This window comes from Streptopelia decaocto, assembly GCF_964273445.1.
Source record: "Streptopelia decaocto genome assembly, chromosome: 2".
NCBI classification, from domain to species: Eukaryota; Metazoa; Chordata; class Aves; order Columbiformes; family Columbidae; genus Streptopelia; species Streptopelia decaocto.
The window spans coordinates 59,056,903-59,078,105 of NC_138655.1; the positions used below are offsets into that span (position 1 = coordinate 59,056,903).

General features: G+C 36.9%; 1 protein-coding gene across 1 annotated transcript in view; it reads left to right on the plus strand.

Annotated features, from left to right (window-relative positions):
* Positions 1 to 308: 308 nt before the first annotated feature.
* DOK6 (docking protein 6) overlaps positions 309 to 21,203 on the plus strand; it is a gene marked incomplete at both ends in the record, with an annotated part of 245,622 nt that continues 224,727 nt past the window's right edge. Inside the window, one exon of the mRNA XM_082045765.1 lies at positions 309 to 374. Within this exon, the coding sequence (XP_081901891.1) occupies positions 309 to 374 (66 nt within the window). The remainder of the gene's footprint in view (positions 375 to 21,203) is intronic.

The following is a 21,203-nucleotide window of genomic DNA, read 5'->3' on the forward strand; positions in this document are numbered from 1 at the left end:
AGCCGCGGAGCTGCCGCCGGGCGGAGCGGTGCGAAGCGAGGCCGGCGGCCAGGGCGGCGGCGCGGGGGAAGCGAGGGGCCGGCAGAAGAGCGGAGCGGGGCGGCCGCCACCCACCCCCCGGGGCGGCGGGGAACGGAGCGCGGCGCGGAGCTGGGCGAAGCGGAGCGCGGCGCCTGCCGCTGCCTGGATGCCAGAGGCGCTTCGGGAACCGGCGACCGGCGGCACCCGGGAGGCCCCGGGGGAAGAGGAGGCGGCGGCGGAGGAGAAGGACTCCGGGAGCGGAGGGGAGGAAGCAGACATCGCTGGCCATGGCCTCCAACTTTAACGATATAGTCAAGCAGGGCTACGTGAAAATTCGCAGCAGGAAGCTGGGGGTGAGTGAGCTCTCCCTTCGCCGGCCCTACCCGGGGTGGAAGCGAGGCGCTGGCGGTCGCTTCGCCGGCCTGGGGGGCGGCGGTGCCCTGGGCGCGGCGACCTGCTGCTGCCGCTGCTCGGACTTTGCTCCCTTCTCCGTAGGGGTCGGTGGGGATGCGCTGCCATTGCACCTCGGAGAGAGCCGGCTTCTCCCCTCTCCGGGAAGGGGCCACTCCTCCCTTCTTTCTCAGCAAGCGCCTTCCAGGATCACTGACCGCGAAAAGCTTCGCCCCGTCCCTCCGTCTTCCCCGAGTCTCACAGCCCAGGCTTTCGCAGACATCCCCCTTAGGCATCCCCCCCGCCCGCCTGTCTTTCGCCCTGATGCCTCCGGCAGGGTCTTGGGTGGGGGCAAAAAGGCGCAGGCAGGATCTGTAAAAACTTTGTGCACAGATTCTCCCTCCTTCCCTCTCCCGTTTTGGGAAAGCGATGTCTTCGCTCAGCGCAAGGTCTGAAAATATTGGAGGCTAATACCAGAGCAGCCCGCTAGTAACAGAAAAGCGAGGGGGCTGGTGCCCGAGGGCATTGAGGGCTGGGGAAGGGGAGCCTGCAGCGGGCCGGGAGGCAGGCAGGGAGGAAAGACGGTGACAGCCTCATGGACTGAAAAGCAGATGCAGAGGCTGACTGTGATCAAAACTAGAAGGGGCCTCTTAGCTGAGGGTGGCTTGGAATGCACTGTGAGGCTGAAGATAACACCATGTTGTCAGGTTGGCCATGGGCACTTTCCCTGATGGGATACAGCAAACCTTGAAAAGACAGTGAAGTTGGAGCAGGGTGCATGCAGGGCTTAGGATTTCCTAAACTTCAGAGGCTCCCAGAACTCATTGGTTTTGGCTGTCTCCTTCCCTTTGTGTGTGTGAGAACGAGAAGGCTCAGGGGAGATGGAAGCCCCAAGGCCTCTGCTGGTTTGTACAGTTGCTGATGTTGTCAATAATGCTGGAGACTAAACCTGGCTGGGAGAAGGGCTGGGGTTCTCCCTGGGTTTACCTTGTTTTTTTTTTGTTTGTTTGTTTGGTTGGTTGGGTTTTTTTGCTGTTTTATTGTTTGTTTGTTTGGGGTTTTGTTTGTTTGTTTTTAATTTAATTTTATTTTATTGTTTGTTTATTTGTTTATCTGGGCATGCAGAGAAGTGGAGAGTCTCTACCTGCTCTTCCATCCAGGAAGGTGGGCAGCCTCCCCTATTCTCCCCCTGAAACCTAAAAGTGCAGAAGTCGTGTGAAATCTGCCCTCCTCCAAGTCATGCTTTATGAGCTTGTCACAGTGCTAATACTTATCTCCTCCTCCTCCCCACTTCTCCCTTCCCCCCAGATGCTGTGCTTTGCTTGCAAACACAGTGTGCAGGATGGTGGGAGACTAATCATAAATTGACCTTTGGAGAACTTTGTTGCCTTGGCAGGGATGTTAATTCCAAGAGAGCACCAAGAGTTTGGTCTGAATCCTTTAATAGCGTCAACTCCAAATGTTTGAGAGATGGTGTAAATCCATGATTTTGCAACCCCAGAGTCACTCTGTGCATCAGTCAAGCATTAGTGAATCTGAAGAAGCAATTTCTAAGCCTTGGTTTGTTCCTGCTGTCTTCTGCTTAAACTTTGCTCATCATTTTTTTCCCAGCTCATCAGTGTTATTAGATGGGCCCAACACTAAGCAGTGAGATGATGGCATCACGTCACCCTGATGTTGGTAGTTGGAGGCAGAGTTAAGCTATTTGATTTGCAAATCTGTATTTGAAGGTATCTCAGAGTTCTTTAGGTGTGGAATTATGTATATGCAAGTCTTTATATATGTGAATACTTTTATATACCTATGTGCATAGCATATGTGCAACAAACGTAGAGTTCATTTTATAGCAATCTTGGATGGTAACTTGCTGCCTTGTGAAAATGCAATTATGAAGACAGTGATATTTCATTGCAGCATATCTGAAGAAGCTTGAATATCTTGTTTTGAAGACATTAATCTGATTTTTTTTGGGGGGGATGTATAACTGCATTTTTTTTGGAGTGGATATTATTCATGGTCAAAATGATTATCACACTTTTACACTAAGCAGAAGCAAAACAGTTCAAACATTGTCTATGGAGGATTTTCTCCTACTGAAGAGGTGTGTGGTGGTGACAATTCAGACTACACAGCCTCAGGCAGGTGGTAGTATAAGCTTAAATATGACATATGGGGATGCACATCTGAATAAATCTATTAAGTACAATGTAAAATTGATTATACTTTATAGAAAATGGCATCAAAATTCAAATGAAATACGATGGTTGAAAGGTATGAATGTATGTGTTTATATCCATAGCTAATCGGATTATGGTGACTGAATTTCTAAATTAATGCCGTTTTTATTCACCAGTTAGAACATTAAAGGTTTGTATTTTTTTCTCTTATGTCTGCCTATAAGTCCAAAGCTTAATGAATTACACTACAGCTGTCATAATGTAGGTGAACACATCAGTTTTCAGGGACAGAAATGTCTGTTAACATTGTCTCAAAAAATGCTGAAAGGAAGGAAGAGAGCTACGGGTTCTGGAAACTAAGGTTAAGATCATTTTGAAATACATAAACAGAATTCTATCTCTTGCTGATTATGTTTCATTCTTATACACTGGAAGTTATTGTTTTTGTTTTGGGGTTTTTTTGGTCATAATAGTTTATGTTCTTTGAATATTTTGATGCGTCCTGAAAAGTAGATTGATTAGAACTTGGAGAGCTGAGGTGACTAATACCAATTTTGGTGCTAGACATGGGCAATAAAACTAATTCTAACCTTTAGGCTGGTATCCAACTCATTATGGAAATTCATCCAGTGCAGCTTTTATTCTGTCTTATTTCGTGACTGAGGGAGCCCTGGCTAGGCATCAAATAGAAGATGCTTCAATATAATGCAAGCTGTGAAGTTTCAGGTAAAACTGAGTGACAAAATACCACAGAGGTGAAAAAATAAAAAAAGCAAAACCAAACCAGCAACCTTTGACTTGGTGTGAGCTTTCTGGCAGAATTTAGTTTTCCAAGAATGTAGTTTTCAAAAACTCAAGTCATAAGTCTTCTCATTTCCTCCTTTTACTGTTTTTGTAATTTGTAAAATAGAAACCCTTTATGAATGTGTTTTTTACAAGGTATCACATTTACCTCTGACTTACTATAGTTACACCTAGCTTAAAGTACTTTGTACCCTGTCTACCTACTCCCCACTTACATGCAAATTAGATTCATAGTGTCTGTGAGTGCTGTCTCCAGTCATGGAGGACAGACCAATGTCCATTCTGAACCAAGCCGTCAGGACTTGGAGCTCTTTTGCCATCATTAAGTGATTATGGTCAGAAAGGTCATCTGAAGTCATACGAGGCCTAAATTTTGATGGGAATACATGCCAAGAGGTACTGTGAGAATTTGCTCTTACTTTTTGTTCAGTGATATCTGATCATCAAGACTTTTTTGCCTTTTTTTTTTTTTTTTTTAACATGATTACCAAGTGCTCATCTACCATTGAATTTACATCTTAATGCACTTCTATATATTTTCTGAGAATCCGGTATTTTCAAGTAGATCCCATGGTCCTGAGTTTTTTATGTTGCTAAAGTAACTTCTTTCAATGTAGGGCTGGATAGTCAGCTTGCTAAAATGAGAAGCTTAACCAGCCTCTTTGTTGTTGGAATCTACCCTCTGCCTCCAGTGGGTAGATCACTGTTTCTGCCAGGGAGGTGTCAGGTTATGAAGAGACATCCAGGCAGTCAGACCACATACCCTGTCTCCTTACTTTCGTTAAGCATGATCTGTATATAAAACATTTCTAAGGTGCCTTGAAATTTTAAATATGTTGTAAAGCTTATGTCTTAGGCAATCTGACATGTATACATGATATCCTCATTGAGCTATCGCGAGGATCTTTGAAACTTAGAAACTGTAGTCAGTCAGGATAACTGTAATTAAAACATCTTTTTATAATCTCCCTGCAGCCTAAAAATGCCTTTCTTTTCAGTGCTCTGCCATTCCTGCACTGTTTGATATTTTGCTTTTTTCTAATACTACATAAAGGAAACACCTCATTCTTGCAGCCATTACATTTGACCTGTGTGACCCTCCTTTGAAATAAATTTGATTGTAATGTGGTGTGCTGTTCAGATCAGAATAGTTCATTTGTGTAGCATGGAACAGGACTGTGCTGCCTTTGTTCTTTTGGAATCTTTCATACTTGTGTCGCATTAAAATTCATATGACACAATTTTATACTGTGCTGGCTGTGCTCATAGGCTGAAACTTTCTTGTAGCAGATTGAATCCCTTTGTTGTCTCCTAATAAACTGAACTGTGAGAATTTCATGCCTAGTTGAAGTGCTGTTTCTTAGAAGAGAAACAATTTGATGTCACATTAGAAAGGGCATTGTGTCACTTTGACAGTCTTGTGTTGACCCATATCAACCTTCGAAGTCATAATCTTTGTTTGTTTTTGTCTTTTTTTCTTTTTTTCTTTTTTTTTTTTTTTTGGGGGGGGGGGGGAGGGTGGGGGGGACATGCCTTGGCCATAGAACAAAAGAATGCTATCTAATGGAAATTTTTACTTAGTTGGTGAATAAATGCTGATTTTTTTTTTTTTTAATGTGTTTCCACATACTGAGTAAAATTATTTCCTGAGTGGTTCAGCTTACACTATAATACTGCTATCCAAAGAGAAAATTGTACCTGTCAGTCAGTCTTGATTGAGTGATAAATATCAGGTTGCTCTTAGTCACCAAATGAAAGAAAATACCATATAAACCCTCCGAATTTTAACCATACTTTTAGATCATTACAGGTACCTTTTCTGGAAATGAAGAGGGTTTCTTTTGCTGTTAACCCTGTCTTCCATAAGCCCTAAAAATGCTATGAATACGAACCTCTGTTTGCAGTTTGATTCCTCTTGAAAAAGTGCAGTACGTGTCTTACAAAATCCTAACAGACAAATTGATATTGTGTATATATTTAGGGTGAAGAAAGCGAAGGGATCTGCAAAATGTCCTAAGTTTGAGGTGGCAGTGGATTTGCAAGTGGGTTGTGAAGAATGCAGAGGGCATAGAAAATATTCTGTTTCTATGAGTTGCCATAGCATATTCTAAGAAACAAACAAAGAAACAAATGAAAAAGCTCAAGCAAATAGTCCAGCCTGGAATGGATATACTTTCCATAGATTATCTGATGTTATTCTCAGTGGGAAATCTGCTCAGCCGGTTTGAAAGTATTGAGATTACCATTTATAACTGTGTCCAGATGGATTACCTCAACTATGAATTACATCTCAGAGCATGAAAATTATTCAAATTAAACTTTAAAAACTTAATTCCTATCTATAATGAATTTCTTTTAATTTTAATAAAGCTCCAGACTGGTGGGATTTAGATGCTAGAGTCCTTTCATGTAAAAGAGTTTCTTTTTCACACTAGTTCTAGACAACCTGAGATAGGGAATTAAAAGGATGTCACTGAATCCATTAAAGAATCTAGTCACATTTACTACTTAATACTGAAAGTATCATTTAAAATACCAATAATTACTGCTTTCAGTACTTTTTCTTGCTACAGTTACAGGAATGGATTTGCAGAATTAAGTGGAAAATATATGGATTTCCAATTTGGTCATTATGGAAAGAACAATCATTTTGAGCTTTTGACCAGTTCTTATTGACTAAGGGTATTTTACAAGAAATAGAAAGAAATATATTGCAGCCATTGTAAACAAAGACAAAAAGTCCAACAATTTTTTATGCTAATGTTTGTGTTTAAAGAAACTTGTGAGTCAGACTCATGTTAAGCACTTTGAAGTTTCTGTGCATCCCAATTGCTTTTCTTGATGTGTTTTTCCACCTCTTATATCTCAAGAGGTCTGTTAGCCAGAGGTCTATTAATTTTTTAATGGATGGCACTTTTTTAAAGGGACAAATAGTTTCTCTTTTTGCAGATAGCATATCACATCCATGTTATCAATGGATTAGAGATGCTTCTATTTTTATTCATGTGTTAGTATCAGTAGCCTGAGATTGTACTTTAGCTGTATGAGGATTACACAAAGAGGTGTTCGTAGACTTAACCTTTTCACTTGCATGTCGTGAGATGGTAACATTGTATTGAGAGTTTGTTTGTGTCTCCTGTGAGGTGATGGCCTTTTGGTTTTTCATTTAGGATTCTGTCATTTTTGTCCTACGATGGACATTAAAGACCTGACGAAAAGACTCTGAAGTCAATTTAAAGGAACCCATTGACTTCAGTGGCTTTGGTTCAGAGTCCGTGCGGGAACAGAAGCTGTATGAATTTCCTTGTTGGAAAATGCCCTTCAAATCCTACTGAAAGGAGTTGTCCTTTCTCAAATCAGTAATTATGAAAGGAACATTCTCTATGAATCCTTGAAATACACAAGGAATTATTCATGTCATTCCAGTAATGGATTTTCTTCCTAGATTTTTAGAAATAATCTTACCCTGAATCATTCATTCAGATTTTTGCAAGCAGTGCAAAATGCTTTATAGTGGTTGCCTGGCAACAACATATTCAGGCAACAGCATATGTGAATCAGTTGTTAGTTATTCATTTATATACATGACTATCTAGAGTGAAAACAATTCAGATAGGTGCTAATGAGAAATTTCTAAAAAAAGCACACAATGAAATGCTCACCTTTTTTATTTTTTTTTTCCTTTTTAGACAAATAAGAGGGTTTGGGTCTATATTATCCTGGAAAGTTTGTCTTTTGTCTTGTGTAAAAGATCTGCTAGTTGAACAGCTTTTCAAAAATGTCATGATGTAGTTGATATACTTGTATGCAGTCATAGCAAAAAATGTAAAATATTCTCTTTGAAGGTGAAAAATACTTTAATATGTATGGGTGCTGATTCATATGCTTCACTGTTCTTTAAATTAATAATGTGTTAGTGAACCAAAATGTGGATACTTTTTACTGTAGCCATTTAGATCTGTTATATTTAAAATAATAATTTTAAAAGTGCTGCATTTTGTTTTTTAATCTCTTCAACTTGCAATGCAGCTCTAAGAATCAAAAATATATCGTTGTATTATTAATTAATCATAATTTTGTTGACAACTTTCCCCCCCCCCAAATAAAATACATAGTTTAACTCTAAATACTGTGAAATTTCTTTAATAAGGTCGACAAAGATAAAGAAGGAAATAATATAATCTTGTGGAGAAAGTTTTCATATAGTAGGACAAAATTGCAAACTTATAAAGGAGAATTGAGGGAGGGTATGGTTTGCCGTGACTGTATCTTAGCACTTGTGTCACATAAATGCTTTATATTAGTATTTTTTTACTATTCATTATACATAGCCATGCATCATGTCTGAGAAGGAAATTTACATGATAGTTTAGTGCAGCTGGAAAACCACAAGAACTGCAAATCTGGTACAAGTCAAGAGATTTCCGAATAATGAGATTTTCAGCTGGTTGGAGTATTAGATATAACTCCAGGAGTGCTCTTTCTGACTAGAAAGCTGGGACTGAAACTGTGATGTTAATGAAGAATATTAATATGTGTGATAATGTTGAATTCTGCTTGGAAACTAAGGAAAAAAATAATGCAATCTGTAAGGTACTGATGAACTATACTTCCTTTCTGTGAATTCCACCACAAAATAATTTTGCAGCTTTTTAACAATGGTAATGTGTGAAATGTGTCATTGCTATCATACTGAGAGGTTGCGAGACCATGCAAATGGAGCCTCAAAGGGATTACTGTTCACTTCAGATGCACACAAATTAGGAAGATAATTAATGAAAGTGTGTAAATCTTTTAAAAGGCTGATCTTATTTCTCTCTGTTGTTCAGCTGCCAAACTGGCCCTCAACATCTCCAGTTTATCTGGAGTGAATTTTGGAAAGGTTGTATTCATTAGTATGTCACTAGGGAATTAGAAACACATGGCATTGCCTAAATCGGGGGGAAAAAGGTTACACACGATCTGCCTGCTAGAGGAAAAGCTCTTCAGTGTGTTTCCCATACCTGTTTCATTGCAAAAAGAATTAGTAGCAAAATTTAGTATCAGAAGTTTTTCACTGCTGCAGAACCAAATCAAGGCCATTTTTGATCAGGAAGCTCATGACAATTCTAAAACTCTCTGTTCTTTCTCCCTGGAATATCCTTTTAGACACTGTTGCTCCATCATCCTCTACCCTTGGAGTGAATTGGCATATTATCTTTTCTTATGCAAACATTTGTTTTTCCCACAAAGAGAAAAGAATGTATGCAGTCATACAAAATAATAACAAAAAAGAGTTTTCTGAAGGAGTAGTCATTACTGTTCTGTAGAGCATCTAGAAAGAGGAGACTACATTGGTGGTTGTCCTTTAGACATTATTATGAGAAATTTTTTAATATTTATTATAATTGCTTTTACTTTTTTGGTCTTATTTATTTGACTACTTGAGAGAATGCAGTCTTTACTAAGTATTTACCTGATGCAGTAGATGTATTGTCTGGTTCAAATGTGATGTGTGAATGTGAAAAAATAAAATATACGAGGCTTAACTAAGAATGAAGAAAACTTCAATTTCAACTGAAGTTATATACTAAATTATTAATTGCTAGATTACTATAATACTAAGGTACTTTCAAATGAAGTTGTTTTGCTGATGAAAATAATTTTTGTTGATGCAGCTGGAGTACAATACCTTCTCTGAATGGCAGCTATTCTTCTTCTTGAAACTGTACTTTAAAACTGTTTCTGTGAATTCTTCAGCAGGATGTATAGTTTCCATACAATACTAAAAAAAGAACAGGAATTTTTTGGCACAACAAAAGCAAGTTATAGCTGTTCAATGCATGGTCCTTTCACTCGCTAAACACATTCAGATCTCTCTGGCTTATGTAGGAGGCACTAAAGATCCTCAGCTTCTACTATGGTATCATTCTTAATGAATGTCATTTTCTCCATTGATTATGCAAGGCCAAATTCTGCATTTGTCTACTCATATATTAGTGATTTTTGCTTTCAAGTTGCATGGTGTTTGCCTGCTGTCTGAGAGGGAGTGAGACTCTTCACCTGGGATGGCTTAAGTTTCATATCTGAGAAGAAATTTATTGACTTCTGATATCAAAGACATATTTGATGCTTGCTATTATTATTCTTATAGTTACAGTTCTTTGAACTCCATCTGTGTATATTGTTACTGGTAATCCCAAAAAGACTGAGACTTGCAGACATACAAATACACAAAGAAAATTCTTGTGTGAGTTAGGAAAAATATAATGCTGCTTTTGCTTTTCCAGAGAAAAACATTAACGTGCTTATATGTGTATATATATGTGTATATAAAAGAACAACAGCATCCTAACAAAAAAGCTAGAAGGTTTGTTTTCCATTGTTGTAACAAGAAGGGTAGTAAAATAAAGTATATTTTACTCTGTGGTATATTTTCATTTGTGCTTACATGTTTGACTGTAGATGAGAAGAGTTGAGTTTTGGTCTTTTTCAAGGATGTAATTTGTAATCTTGAACAATTTGATTCATTCCAGCCTTATTCTCGATTATACTAAGCCTACTATACACTACATAAATTAAACTTAAAGCTGCATTAAGTTCCCTTATAGTGCTAACATAGTGAAGGATGCTGTTAGTGTGGATGGGAAACAGGCTTTCTGAGCTTAAGTTTTCTGTCCGTAAAATGAGTATAATCTCTTTTCATTCACCTCTTCTTTCTCTTGTCTGCTTTAACTATAAACTCCTGATAAATTCTCATTTTAGATACGTAGGTTGGCTAGCACTGGTCATGGTGAAAACTGTTATTAGTTCCTGCCACTGTATAGAAAATATTGGAATAATTCAGAATTTATTTTAATAGTTTGAGTCGCAGAACCACAGAATGATTGAGGTTGGAAGGGGCTTCTGGATGTCCAACCCCTCTGCTAAGTTGGTGTCCCTGTCTTTTTTAATCTTGTATGAAGACTATAACTTTTGGCTGGAAAATACATTTCATTGAATTCTGCTATGAAATGTCTCTTTTTACAGTCAGAATTTGTTTGGTATCGGAGTTATTTTAAGTTTTATATAACTGCTAGGATTACTGGTCTGCAATTATGGATCTAAATTTCTGACTCTAGACATGCAGAAATTAGCCATATTTGTCAAATGCATGTCACACAGTGCAACAACCTAATTTAAAGGGGGTGTTCATAATGTTTCTACAACACATTCTTCCTTCACTAGCGCAGCATGTCACTGGTCAGATTCAGAGAAGACACTGGAACTTTCTCATCTCCAAGTTTTATAAAAGGCATATTCTTCCACAAAATAATTTGAAAACTCCTTAACCTCTGGGCTTATGTGAATCTTTCTGCATGGTAATACTAATACCTAGCCTTAAGTTATGCATTTTACCCATAAATATCACAGAGCTTAGCATGGGGAGCACACTTTTGCATGGTTCCATGGGGCAGGTCTGTGGGACTTGGTGCGGGTTGTAGGATGGGTCAGTTGACACCATTGGCAGAGTCTAGAGATGACAAAATACATTGTCTCTTGAGAATAAAAACCAACTACAGTAGCATTTATTGAAATGTGTGAGGTAAAAAAAAAAATAATAGTTAATCAAATTACAGTTTGTCCAGAATAGTAATGCTAGCATGAATATTCACAAAAGAAGCATGTTAACAGACAGTCTTGTCAGTTTGCCTTTAATTTAAAAAAAAAAAAAAAAAAAGTCTTTTTCTGCAGCCTTTTGAAATCACTTGAAGATTTGTATTCTCTTCACTAGGTGAAGCAGTGAGCAAAAGTTTGAAACGATACCGATCAGGTAGCCTTTGTTAATATGGTGTGTGTTGCTTGAATATAGTCTTAAGTTTATGCAGTGTCAACACATTTAGTAACACATTTAATAAAACCCAGTTTTTCCAATCATTGAATAATCCTGACTTTTAACCTTTTTTTTTAAAAAAAAAAAAAAATCTAATGTAGACCCATCCTAAAGGATAAGAGAAAGGGAAATGCTAAAAATAGGCAAATATCCTACCTTTTGTTGTTAATACAAACATGTAGGTGAACTAGATCAGCTATTTCTGGTCAACGTAATTGTTCCTTTCATTAGATCCCTCTGTTCTGTGTAGGTACATTTTTAATTGCTCCTGGCATGACACAAGATCAAACACTTTTGCAGGAAAAGTTGTGCAACAGGCAAGAATTTCCTCAGTGGTAAATATACATTTGCTTGTAAATTTTAGCTGGTGTGAATTAGTGAAAGTGAGATTTACCAAAAAGCAGAGTAAAAAATTCTGAGATCTAACTTCAGTTACTGGAACAGAATCTCTGAGAACAGTTATTCCTGATAATGGCATGAGATGTATTAAATATAGAAACATAAATATTAAATATATAGTGAAATGAATAAGAAGCAAAAGAAAGGAACTGGAATGCTCTATTCTGATGTCATAAAAAACCTCAAACAAAACTAAACAAAAACAAAACCACCACCAACAAAACAAACAAACAAATGAAACCCAAAACAACAACAACCATCGAAGCCAAACAAACAAAACCAGGAATGGAATTATTTTTATGGTTTTAGTAAAGCACAAGAATCTAGTTTTTTTAAAGGTAAGGTAGATATGTTTGTGCAGGCTCTCTTGCTAGAATATAAAGCATTGCACAATACAGGGCTTGCCTAAGACTCCAAGGCCTAACAGGATATTGCTTGCTCACTACCATTTCAGAAGATTCAGGTTATTTTGAAGAATTAGGTCTGAATGCCTCTAGAGGATAATTAGAGATGACTGTTTTCAAACACTTCGGAATCATTTTGGATGAAGACAATACTTATAAATCATGTAAGGGAGCTGTAGCTGGTGGTAACAGCTGTAGCTGGTAGAGAGCATTGGTTAAACCATCCAAGTCAGGTGTCTGAGATGCTTTGAAAACTGAAGTCACGTAATAAGACATAAGGAGGAATCTGTGGAGAAGCCATGGAATAGAACTACATGACATTTATGGGCAATGAGAGAAAAATTTATACTGGTGGGCCTCATACTGTACTTATTTGAGGATAAATGTTACTCTACAGCTTTTATACGATAATATACCTACAGTGTTTAGGTGTATTGCTTTGGGATTTCTTGAACTGAAGGAGAAAATAGAAAAGTAAATGTGTATATTTTATAGACTTTAAAATATTTTTGACACAATTTTGACACATTATTTTGACAGGTTCATACTATAATGCAGCTGATGTCCTACGAGAACTCAGAGGTTAAATACATTTCAAAATTATTTTGTAGGTGTATTTTCCAGAACTCTTGATGTCAGAAAATAATTTTTACCTGTGATATTTTTATTTTTTTTCTTCTCTGAACAAACAAATCAGTTGCTTCTGCTGTGTTTTTGTATAATGTTATTCAGTAGCATATAGTCCTTTCTCCTAAAAATAAATAATCTAGATGAATCTCTCCACTGCAATCTGAACAAAAATGAGTTTAAAACTGTAGTGTGGCAATGCCTCTTGTCCAATTCTTCAGAATCCTTTTCCTATTTTTTCTTTTTCTCCCTACTTCTGTCTCACCTGAAACATGATCCTGAGGGTTTCTTCCAACTGAAATGATTCTATGATTCCATGATTTTCTGGACCAGCTTGTAGATAAATAGTTGATCTTCTGATAGTAAAATTAACGCTTTTCCCTTCTGTAATCTGGAAATTACTAGAAAGAGTAAATACCTGTTCTCATTTAAACAAACAGATTCACTTCCTAATATACCTAATGATTTACTTGTACTAATGAAAAAGGGGTGAGCTAATGAGCCAAATATCTATTCGTTTGTAGAAAAGCACATGAAGAATACAGTCTTCTTTGGTTATGTCAGGCTTTTCAGTCTAGGAAAATGTAAAAAGTTGTAAATTATATTGATTTTCGTTGACCTGAGCTAACCCACAGTAGTGCCACAGCTGCGCTCTTGTTGATGCCCACGGCTGAGGCGAATGTACAATAGATGAACTGAGTTAAACCAGGGGATTTGAAGTGGGGAAAGCTACTTGCCACCCTTTCAAGTCAATGTGAGAGAGCTGGAAAACTAAGCATAATTGCCTCCATAGCTCTTAGGATGGGTTGAAATAGTTAAAACAGAAGGAGCTCAACAAGCAATGCATAATTACTGAGAGATTCTTAGTTTTTAATCATCAGCAGTGTTTGTTCATTAATGTAGGCTTGCAGTGAGTTTATAGACAAATACAGAGGAAAGACCTCTGCTAATGAGGGCCAAATCTGCCCTTGATTGTGCAAATATCTCTAAAAATGTATGTGTTTGCATGTGTTACATGCCAGCCATGGGTCTCACCATAGCAGTGAATATTTTCATCAAGTTTTATTCAATCCTTTCTTGCAGCAGTTTCATAAAGTAAAGTTCAATCAATGCCAGAAAATGCTATTTAAAACTAAGCTGAACAGAGCAGTTCCTCATTTTAAAAATTATTTTTCTAGGTGGATAAGTAATTTTAGGAATGCATCCTGTGTAAATGGGTTTTGTTCAGATTTCATGTTTCATCTTTTCTTCAGAATCAGGAGGGTTAAAAAACTTAATTTTTGAAACCAAAAATTTAAATACTTGTAGAATATTTTGTCTTCAGGACCAGATGCCTTAGGCATAGGCCTTTAATCCCTGTGCCCTAGTTACAGCAATTAAGGTTAATAAAATATAAATTTTGTTACATACGCATCTTGGTTTGTCCTTTTTTCTTCTCTTTCAAAATCAGTTTGAAATATTAATGATCATATTAAATGCAGTCTGTTCAGTGAATTGATGTTATTCTTGCATTCTGATTATCCTGACAGATTCAGGGAATGACATTTTCTAATGCTTAGATGTATATTTTCTTGCTGAAGGAAATCTGACTTTCATAATATGTTTTCTTGTAGGCCAGCCTCTTTATCTGCATTTAAATAAAAAAGGTGCTGAAAATATGCAGCACTTTGGAAGACCACAGCTTATAATTGTTCATGCTTTCTAGTGCTGCAGTGCAAATTAATCATTGTCAAACTCTGCTGGGGAGAACAGAAATGCTTAAAAATGTTGTGGTCCCTTCTTGAAAGAGCTTGCACACTAACATATGAAATGTTAAAACTATCCTTCAAAGTTTTCTGTTATGTTTTTCACTCTAATTTATCATCCATTTCTGCCTATCATGTCTATGCAAATGGATTTCTAAAGCTTGATTGTAATAGTTCCCTTCTTCCCTAAACTGAGGAAGAAACAGTCACCAATGTGAATAAAGTCCCCATCTGAGCACTTGTAGCATACAATTGTGTTGGGATCAGGGAAGCCACTGACAAGGGATGAGGGAACAGAGATGGAAAAACAATTTGGCTTTGATGGTTCAAAACTGAAACCAATAAAAGAGATGCTGTTTGCGTAGCAACAGGCAACGTGTAGGTTGTACTCCACTTACAGACACAGTAGTCGCTTTGGTATAGAAGTGAAAGCTCCCAAATGAAAAAATTCACAGCTTTCTGGTGGTGTGTGTTTTTGTTTGTTTTTGTTTTTGTTTTAAGGCAGAGGCATATGTCACTGTAAAACAACTATATCTACTTTAATATGGCCAGAGAAGAGGCACTTAGCTGTTCCACTGCAAAAACAATGAGTTAATAAACCCAATGCACAATCTGTCTCTGCTGCAGCTCTTGGCACACAACAGCTTTAATTGGTGGAAGCTATTGAGGCTTTAATTGCTGATTTTGCAGTACTACCGTGTTTACTGATAAGGTTTAATGCAAGCTAAAATTTGTTAACTAGACAGAAACAGTCACACTTGCATGAAGAGCATGAGGACAAACAGCAGGCTTTTCTGTAGCACCAACTGACGATGAGGTATTTCAACACGTGCCATCATTAAATTTCCCCTTTCAGGCTAATGAAATGTCTTTCTTCAAACAGAAGAGCAGGAAAAGCATTTTTCAGTTGTACGTTATGGATGTTCACCTCACTGATTTATGTGACTCTTAAATACTATTTTCTTCCTGGGGATGCTTAGATGCAACTATTAGATTTGCATTTAATCAGGAGATCTAGAATTGAGTTGAGTATACAAAAGAAGAAATGCCAGTGGTGCCCACAAGCCTAAGATTATCTACGTTAGTAGACATAGTGGTAGTATCTTCCTAATGTTAAAACTTAGGTTTAATATCAACATTTATTCAGTAAACTGTCATTTTATTCAAGTTTCTGAATATGGCAAAAGCTTCACTACCAAATTAATGCAGGACCATTACATTTAAATGTTAAAAAGTATAGTTCTTGAACTGAGATACTCATGTTGATTTTTAATACAATATCATTACAGTGTAATAGAATAACTTGTTAGGCTACTAACTAGGTGTTTCATTTCTGAACTATAAGTTAAAATCTGTATTTGTATTTGAGTTGATATAGTAGTAATACAAATACCATGTAATGTTATTATATGGCTTTTTATGTCACAAAAGCTAAAAGGAAAAATAAATGGAAGTGTGTTTTGTACTTAACATATTGTGCTGGAAGTGTCAGTTTTCTGTGTCTTAGCATGTTTTTCATACACTGAACTTAGAGCTTAGAGCAGATAAAAATGTGAGATATTAGCTGAGTGAAAAGTAGATGCTACTGTGAAGTCCACATGAGTTTTTGTCTTCATGTTTGAAAAATGCATGACTGTGTTCAAAGAGATTTTATGCTTGCAGATGATTAAGATTTGTTTCCTTTTGTTACTGAACATATTGTGTGTTGAGTATATTCTGTAAGCCAAGTATGTCATCTCACACAGTTAATGAAATTTATATTAATCTACATAACCTAATGTGTATAGAAAACCAGGTAATTGAAGTACAATAGACCAGTGCTTTCATCCAGTATTTATTGATGCTCAAAAGATAAGAAATAGGGCACGTTCATTGAGTGTACTAAGAACAAGAATACTAACTTTCTCTGCAGATTAAATGGAAATTATGTCAAACATGGTTGAATTGGAATCGAAATACCTATTATTTTTAATTAATAGTCTGCTTTGATTATAAACTTTCTCTACCTCTTAGACCACTTTTGTTTGAAAAGATATTCATTTAAGTAAGCTGTAACTCCGTATGGGTCCATGACAGTGTAAAATATTAGAAGTTGTATTTCACAGTGTTTTAGATATGTAAGAGAGGAAAGGTTTTAAATACAGACAAGTGAGCGGTTTTGACCTTCTTCAGTGTGCTCTGCATTTTCTGTAGTAGTCCATGTTGGGCAGCTTTAGCCTTGAAAGGCTGAAGCTTTCATCAGCAAGGTCATTGTTAAATAAAACTAAACTACATACATGAGAGATACACCCCAAGTCTAAGTTGAGAGTGGCTGAATCACTTGGTACTTTTACAAATCTTGGAGGTTTGCAAGTCCAGCTCACAAAAATGACCTTATTCTTGCCAAACTATTTGGCAAGTGTGTGGTTGTCCACAGAATGGGTAGCACTTTTCTCCTTAGGCAATGTGATTCAGAATCTATTATCTACTATTGTTCTGTTTCCCACAGATGCAGCAAAATCTACCTAAATCCTGTTGATTTTACTAAAATTTGAAGAGCAAGATATTTCCCAGATGAGTTATGGAAAGTGCAACATAATTTGCAGTACCACAAATCCGTGGTCTCTTTAACTCTCAAGCTATATGCTTCATTATGGGGTTAAAAAAAAGAAAGAAAAAAAAATGCTACTTACTTTCCTTCTCGTTGCCAAGAAACAGTTACCAAAATGTATCTATTTGCTCTGTTAACATCAAAGAGCCTCTTCAGGCAAATAGTGACAGCAAAATCACCAACTCTTTCCTCTGCCTTTTCCTTTCACTTCACTGAAGTGTGAAGCAAAAAAATATGAGACAGATATGAGTTTTTAATAAGAAAAGCTGGAAAACAAACTATGTGCTTGACCTAGGTAACGCTTGTATAGAAATACTAACTCCTGCATCGCCTTACAATTTAATCTGGATGTGCATGTTCACAATGTTATGCTATAGCTCTGTTTAATATTCTACTAGTAATTTTAAAAGCACATGTCATTGCATGAACTTCATGAAGTAAATCACATATATAGTGACTAATGAATAGTATTTTACTTTTAATGGTCATGTAAGTTTATGTTTCATCTCCAATTCCAATTCTTCTTTTGAGACCTTCCTCCCCTTATATTTTAAGTAGTGATACAGAGTTAAAATGTGGAGAATAAGGTTTTAGAAGGAAAAAATGTTTTTTTTTTTTTAATCTTCCCATAGTGAATATTAGCCTACAATAGTAGTCCATCAAAAAAAATATGACACTTCCAATATTTTGTGTTACTAGCAAATCAAACTTATATGTCATTACAATTTTAACATGCATTAAAAATTGTGGAATAATGCATGTTATTAATTGCTAATTATTCCATTATTTTGTCTTTGTAAAAGATCACTACAGTGTCAAAATCCAAACATTTAATTTTAAAAGAGACAGAAAACTTATTAAAGCTTGAAGGACCAATCAGAAAGTACTAAAAGCACTAGACCAGAATATCTCTTGTTTTGCCTGAAGCCTTGTGATGTTATAACCCTTGTGAATCTTAAGAATATGACAAAAGTATTTTGGCTGCAAGACCTACTGTGTCTAAATAAATTATTCTAAAGAACAAAGGTATTGGTCTACAATTCAATCTGTTGTCATGCTTCAGCTGTCCAGAACTTGTATTTGGTTTACTAGGAGTTAACAACTTCCAAACTGAAAAATATCTTTTTCAGTAATGTTATGCTCCCCGTATATTTGCTTTTGTCTAATCTGAAATCAATGGTGAAAGAAATAATTTAATATTATTCCTTTCTTCTCTTCAATCAGTAGATGGCTCTACCAAGCCACTAATATGCTCGAGTCATGGTGGCTGCATTTGATTGAGGGCATTTGGATTATTTGAGTAGGTTGTTAAGATGTTTGCAGATGGAGGAGGCTCTTCATAGCTTATTATTTCTCTATTCTTTTTCTGTATAAATTAGGAAGAAAGGGCATAGATCTGATGTAGATATTCAGGTACTAATTGTGCTTAAGTGTTTCACTTGTTTCATTGGCTAAGTCATGCCCTAGTTCAGCTCATACTCATTTATTTTGAATGTGCTTATAGCAAAATACCTTGGACCACAAAGAAAAATTTCCTGCTTAAAAAAAGAAATAAGTTAAATGTAAAATCTGAATATAATAATAAATAAGATTTAGGGGAAAGAAAGTATTTTTCATGCCTGTGTTCCAGTTGATTCCTTAATTCCTTTTAAAAACTTTCCTTTGAGTGCTCGTCCATTGTATTCTCTATTATTTGTTGCTAACATTTGTTAAAGGCAAACAGAGACAGTGATAACTTATATTCATTTCTGTAATATGCAGTTTTAGGGAAGACATCTGATGTGAGTTAAGCAAACAGAACTCTTACTACCCCAAGATAATTCCCCCAGATTTTCAGTGGATGAAGGCATGCAATCCAGGAAGCAGAAATTAGAAACATACCAACAAACAAACTCTTTGATGCACAATAAAAACAGCGATCATGACTATTAACTTGATTCACTCTGTTTCACAATAAATTGTCACTGCTCTGGTGAGAGATTTGAGACAGGGCTGGACAAGCAGGAAAGAGACGTGGTGAAACAGAAGTAAACAGGATGAGCAAATGAAGGAACTTTTAGAAACAGTCAATTTAATATATAGCAAACATTTTTTACATGGGAAATAATATAACTTCTGTAGCTAAAGTATTAGTTCATAGTTTATAGCATTGCTACGCTTGTTATAATAGGAGTTTCAGCTAACACTACTTACTAGTCTTGTGTAGCCAGGAGTATTACTAAGAACTAAAGATCCTATCTGATTTTTTTATTGTGAGGCTGTTTAATTGCACATGAATATAATGTCGCATACAAATGTGATAATAGAGGAGCTGCACACATATGTTGCAGTACAATGGTTTAAATTTTAAATCTTTGGCTAGATCTGCCTTTTAAATTTACTTTCTTGCAGCTGCAGTGGTTAATAATGTATTATTGCTGTGACTAGAAAAAAATGAACTGTGAAATTTCTGGCACTTAACTGGTCACATTTGAAAACATCGCTAAATGCATGATGTCAGTTCTTGTTTTCAAAGAAGATAAAGCAAGCCTGGGATCATCCAGTTCAGTGATGTTAATCATATCTGGCCATGATAGATGTAAAAGGGAAAGACTAAGGAAGACAGGTTCATGTTTTAGTTTCAGGTTTTGGTTGGCCCTTTACTACCTACACTAAGGCAATTCAACAGCCATCTGTGATGAATCACAGAAAACAAACAGCTACACTTTGTGTTTTACTCTCTCAAACTCTCTGAACCTTTTTCTGTCTTTCGCATCTGCTGCCAGTGCTATTGAGTCAGCAGCTTATTTCAATACAAGTAATCAAAACTCTGAAAAATTAGTTTTCTGGTTTTGTTTACCCCACAAAAGCAGCTTCTGTCAACATAATACCCTTTTATTTTACCTCTGTTCTTTACCCTTTCTCTGGTGGAAATCTACTTGTGTGTCTGCAAGGACTTAATTTCTGTCCAAGGTCACAGGACTCTGGACATACCAAGCCTTACTGGCAGCTGGAAAATTACATTTGGCAGCAAGACCATTTTCCTTGGAGCTCAATGAATGCCAGCACACTGTTCAAGCTTTGCTCTTGGCTAATATATTCTCTACTGGAGACCTGGAAAACTGTAGCCGATTAAGATCATGCTTCTTTTGGTTTCATCTCCACTAACAGCTACCATACTAGCTCTTTGTCAGTGTTGTAAACTCAGTTTTCTACAGGAGAACAAGTTGAGGGGATACACAGATCACAACCAAAATTGGTTAGGATACCTTTCATTTGTTAAGCTATTTTTATTAAGTAAAACAAACCATTATTATTAATAGCAAATAACAATTCACGCAACACATTTACTTATTTGCTCACACAGTTTACTCATGTGCATGCTTATAAGTACTTTGCAGGAGGAGTGGTGGGAAACCAATGTGTCTGTCTACCCAGAGGTAGAGGGCTCTGCTGGCATGCCAGGGGCTTCTAGGTCGGTGTTGAGGATGAATTTCAAGGGACCCTTTCCCTCCTCTGGTCTGCAAATGATGCTGTAATCTTTTTCTGCATGTACCAGCCACAGCCTTCTTGGATGGAATCAGAGTTGTACAACCTGTTGCTGATGTCTGTGTGTGCCCATGGCCTTGTCCTTCTGACAGATTATAGCTCTCCAGAGCTTATCAGTTCTTGGGAAACTTTAATGCATTGCTTTTTTAGCAGTGTTAGATTTCAAATGAGTTTCCTCTCTTTGGCCAGTTTTCTGGTAACTAGTTTCTCCATTCAAAGCCATAAGAGCCTTGCTGATACCCAGGAAGTCGCATGGCTATGATTTGCTGCTTTGTGACTGGTCTCTATCACTGATGAGGGTAATATTTTTCAAGCTCTGTGTTCTTATTTCACTCCCAATTTTCTGCCTGCTTTTTTTAGTGATAATAATCAGTATTAGATTAAAACTAAATAAGGAGCTTCCAGCAAGGGGGACTGATGCTAAACTAAGTTCAGAGTGAGAAGGCAACGCATGCAGAGCAAAAGAATGCCAAAGTATTTATACATTCAGAAACATGTGATAAGAGTAAAATTCTTACTTCTTGAATTCAAAATCAGTGACTGTTCATTGAGTGCCTCACTTTGTGTCCTGTCTTGAAGGTAATGTGGTTGCTCAGCAAAATTCACTATGTATTTCTTGACTTTTTTTGACTATGCGTTTATGCAATGACACACTGATGAGAAAGC